Source organism: Bidens hawaiensis, unplaced genomic scaffold, assembly GCF_021521415.1.
Source record: "Bidens hawaiensis isolate Kalapana, Puna unplaced genomic scaffold, B.hawaiensis_p1.1 tig00026267_1, whole genome shotgun sequence".
Lineage (NCBI taxonomy): Eukaryota > Viridiplantae > Streptophyta > Magnoliopsida > Asterales > Asteraceae > Bidens > Bidens hawaiensis.
Genome location: NW_027494234.1, coordinates 88,238 through 93,024, shown reverse-complemented (window position 1 = coordinate 93,024; position 4,787 = coordinate 88,238). Strand labels below are relative to the sequence as shown.

The 4,787-nt window shown below is 41.9% G+C and overlaps 1 protein-coding gene across 1 annotated transcript; it reads left to right on the top strand.

Moving 5' to 3' along the window:
• The first annotated feature begins 869 nt into the window (after window positions 1-869).
• On the top strand, window positions 870-4,483 carry LOC143573274 (uncharacterized). Its single transcript, XM_077058199.1, has 3 exons — window positions 870-1,027; window positions 3,690-3,850; window positions 3,945-4,483. The coding sequence occupies exons 1-3, from the start codon at window positions 870-872 to the stop codon at window positions 4,481-4,483; spliced, it is 858 nt and encodes a 285-aa protein (XP_076914314.1).
• Window positions 4,484-4,787: the final 304 nt, after the last annotated feature.

Sequence of the window (4,787 nt, the reverse complement as noted above, 5' to 3'; positions counted from 1 at the left end):
AAAAAAATTATTATTATTCTTTTTCAACACGTTACTAAATATTACTTTATTTACATTGCTTGATATCGGTATTTTGATTCTGTTGCTGAGTTGGTGGATTGGGTTAAGAAGACAGGACGTGAGCATGGTTGTGTTATTTCAGTCCAACGTTCAAGGGACAAAAGTGTTGAACTTGTATGCAATCGAGGTGGGGAACCAAAACTCAAGGCAACGGTGAGGCATACCGGGAGTATTAAAAGGGGTTGTCCATTTAAACTTGTTGGGAGGTATAACGCGCCAGGTGGTTGTTGGAAGCTAGAGGTTGTCAACGAGACGCACAACCACGATCCAGTTTTGTTTGAGGAGGGGCACCCGGCACTAAGGAAACTAACCGACGAGGAAATTGATATGGTTGCGACGTTGCATAGGCAGGGTCTGAGGCCTACTAAAATTAAGTCAGCCATAAAAAAAAGCTTTCCCGGTAACAAATGTATTACTAGGGATATATACAACGTCGTGAAGCTTGTTGATGACTAAGATAAAATTGGTGACACCCCATGCAGGTACTTGTTGTTAGAATATTATTATTTTGTAAGTGTCTTTTTAATATATATTATTTTGAATAATTGTTTTGTTTTATCATATATAAAATATATATATTCTGTAAGATTTAATAAGAATATTATTTATAATATCATTTTATTATAATAATTTTATTATAATTCTGATGTTTAACAAGAATATTTATAATATTTGTTAATTTTTTGTTAAACTCAACGTAGGTACTTGAAAACTTTCTTTAAACCCATGTGTTTACCTTTTACACATGGGAGAATCCTTCCACCAATAGGACGGAGAATGTTTTCTTTTGTCACGAGAAGTCGCATACCATGTGGCGTGCGTTCCCAGATTTGTTGTTGATTGACACGACGTACAACACCAACATGTACAAGTGGCCGTTTGTTCAGTTTGTTGGTGTGACATCGACATCAAAGTCTTTCTATATTGCGCACGCAGTTATCTTTAGGGAGCAAGAGTGTAACTTCATGTAAGTCCCCCGCCCCGGGGCGTCGCCGATCGATACGAGATCCGCACGATGTCTAGGAGTGCGGAATCCTCCTAGACTCGTTTATGGTGTAGAAGACGAAGAACACGATTACACACAAACACATACACGAACAAACACACGAATGGATAAACACATCTGCAGATCTTTTATATAATAACCGAAACACTTACATACCAAACATGAAAACAAATGACACGGCCGACCCGAGGTGAGCTCTACCTCGGGTCGTCCCACACGACTCTCTTGGTAGGTTTCTCTCTAGCTACTTGAACTGAACACAAAAACACTCTTAATTTCTGGATCTCTAAACCTAAACAAGACACACACATATATATATAAACTTCGCGGGCTTGGGCCTGTAGGCGAAGTTGTTATAACTTCGCCTATGTCGTCCCACACGACTCTCTTGGTAGGTTTCTCTCTAGCTACTTGAACTGAACACAAAAACACTCTTAATTTCTGGATCTCTAAACCTAAACAAGACACACACATATATATATAAACTTCGCGGGCTTGGGCCTGTAGGCGAAGTTGTTATAACTTCGCCTATGGCGAAGTTATTCTAACTTCGCCTATGGCAGAAGTTGTTACAACTTCGCCTATGGCGAAATTGTCCTAACTTCGCACTTCGTTTTCGCTTAACAGAATTGCATTGCGACGGTCACAAAATGCACCAACAGACTCCCCTTTGACCGTTGCTCTCAATTCTAACAAACACGAAAGATCATCTGTTACAAAACATGCACCAACAGACTCCCTCTTAACTGATGATCTTCTGTTTGCTCTTCAACCAGCCGTGTCTGAAACTGTCGTGTAGCTTCACAAATCTACCAATCACCCAGCGTCTTCCATATCAGATCTCCCCTTCAGTGTAAGCTTCTCCGACTATATAGATTGAGGTCTTTGAAATGCATGCATCCCCGTGCCTAATTAATCATCTCAACCAATCACGTGAGTCCTTCTGACTTCACAACACGTGAAGTTCTTCTAACTTCACCAACACGTGAAGTTGGGCTCCCTCCACAACTTCACCAACACGTCGGCATACGATAAGGTTTAATCTTCAACTACTCAACATCAAGTGATCAATTTCATCACAAAACCACCTTGACAGAATCTAACACACATGACCATTAATTAATCCGAAGCATCTTCAATCACCAGGGATAACGATCAAGAACATAAACACTTTAATTCCCGATTAAATCCAACTTGTTCCAGAATTTTCACTCTAATAAATAAACATCACGTTTCAGGATCCAATTCTCGAACGCCTTGAAAATAACATAAATAATATGCTCTGACCGCAATCCAGTAATGACGAAAACCTTCAGTTCAATTTGACTTTCTTCAGTTGGTCAACCTCGAACAACAACAATTTCATTCCCCACAAACACCCAAATATGTGTCAATATCCAGTTTCAATCAATATCCCATTCACAACCTCAACTCCATATCCAGAGTTGACACGTATTTGTTCACACGTAAGACCAAGAGATAACAAGTTTCACTCGTTGACGGAACAACGTCTTCGGTCTCACAATAATCGTGTACACCTGGCCATACAGACGAAAACTCCAAACACTTTTTTTTTTTTTTTAACTTCGCCTAAAGTCAACTTCGCTCCTCCTTAACTTCGCCTAAAGTCAACTTCGCCTGACCAAAACTTCGCCTGAAAGATAACTTCGCCTGAGATAAGCGAACTTGTGAGGTAGGCGAAGTTGTGAATAACTTCGCTTAACCTTATATCTTCGCCTAAACCCTAAAATTTAAGCGACAACTTCGCCTGAACCCAATAACTTCGCCTGCGGCGCTGATCGGCCAGAAACGCATCAGAAACGTGCCAGAAACACCAAAACGCAGATCTCGAACCATAGCATAAGAGCCTAAGGCTCTGATACCACTTGTAAGTCCCCCGCCCCGGGGCGTCGCCGATCGATACGAGATCCGCACGATGTCTAGGAGTGCGGAATCCTCCTAGACTCGTTTATGGTGTAGAAGACGAAGAACACGATTACACACAAACACATACACGAACAAACACACGAATGGATAAACACATCTGCAGATCTTTTATATAATAACCGAAACACTTACATACCAAACATGAAAACAAATGACACGGCCGACCCGAGGTGAGCTCTACCTCGGGTCGTCCCACACGACTCTCTTGGTAGGTTTCTCTCTAGCTACTTGAACTGAACACAAAAACACTCTTAATTTCTGGATCTCTAAACCTAAACAAGACACACACATATATATATAAACTTCGCGGGCTTGGGCCTGTAGGCGAAGTTGTTATAACTTCGCCTATGGCGAAGTTATTCTAACTTCGCCTATGGCAGAAGTTGTTACAGGCGAAGTTGTCCTAACTTCGCACTTCGTTTTCGCTTAACAGAATTGCATAGCGACGGTCACAAAATGCACCAAAGGACTCCCCTTTGACCGTTGCTCTCATTCTAACAAACACGAAAGATCATCTGTTACAAAACATGCACCAACACTTCACATAGGCCCTGAAACGACTTAAAGACATGCTCGTCGATTGTAGGGAGCCGTGTGTCATCCTGACTGACAAGGACCAAGCCTTGATGAATTCCTGTGAAACAGTCTTTCCCAATGCTACCAAAAACCTTTGTAGGTGGCACATCATGCAGAACATACAGAAAAAACATAAGAGTCTTTTTCAAACAGATATCTTTGAATCATTCTCTTACTGGTGGAAAATACCGTATGAGTCGCCAACAAAATCTATGTACGACTACAACTGCGGTCAAATGGAAGCAACGTTAGCCGGACACGGTAGACGTGCTAAGTCTTTGTCCTGTATGTACCCATGATTTTAGATTCTAGTTGTACATTGCCTAAATTGTTTTTTTTTATTATTTGTTTGTAGAGGCTTGGTATTATATTCGCGAAAACTGGTTGGTACCCTACAAAGAGAAGTTCGTGTCCTACTGGATTAACGACCGACTAAACTTCGGCGAGCATACAACAAACAGATTAGAGGGCCAGCACGCAAACTTGAAGAGATACCTTCCGGGGTCGAACAATTCGCTAGACTCTATTGCGGCGTTTGCCCTTGAAGTCGTGAATTCCCAAATGGAAGAAATCAGTGCGACCCTTGAAGACTCCTGTGTTAGGATCAAGAAGTACCATAAGTTGACTTTGTTTGAAAAGCTACATAATAGGGTGTCACTTTTTTTTATCGCTAAACTTGATAAAGAGCTGACCTTGCTTGACACATTGCAAGATACGGGGGCGGAGTGCGACCACTGGTTACAAACATCATGGGGCTTGCCGTGTGCTTGTAAGCTTAACTGGTACACTATTCACAATATACGTATTCCATTAAAAGACATAGACCCCTTTTGGAGGAAGCTCGATTTCAGTCCGGTGTTTGTTCGACACGAAAAACCAGACTATGAAGCGTAACTGGAAGATGTGAAAAAACAAGTTCTAGGACTAAACAACCGAATGCAAAAAAAGTCTATTCTCAAAGATAATGTCTGTTCTTCCTGGGAAATCAAACAAGGAGGAGCCTGAGAAATGAGAGGACCCTATGGGGCGTCCAAATCTAAACCAACAATCCAAGAAAAGAGAAACCCCTAGACAGAGCTCGTACTCCCCATCCCCGTCAACTGATACCCACAGACACAGGTCGTACTCCCCGTCCCCGTCAACTGATCCCGCTTCTACGCCCCCTCCCCGTCATTTGATCCCCACAGACACAGCTCCT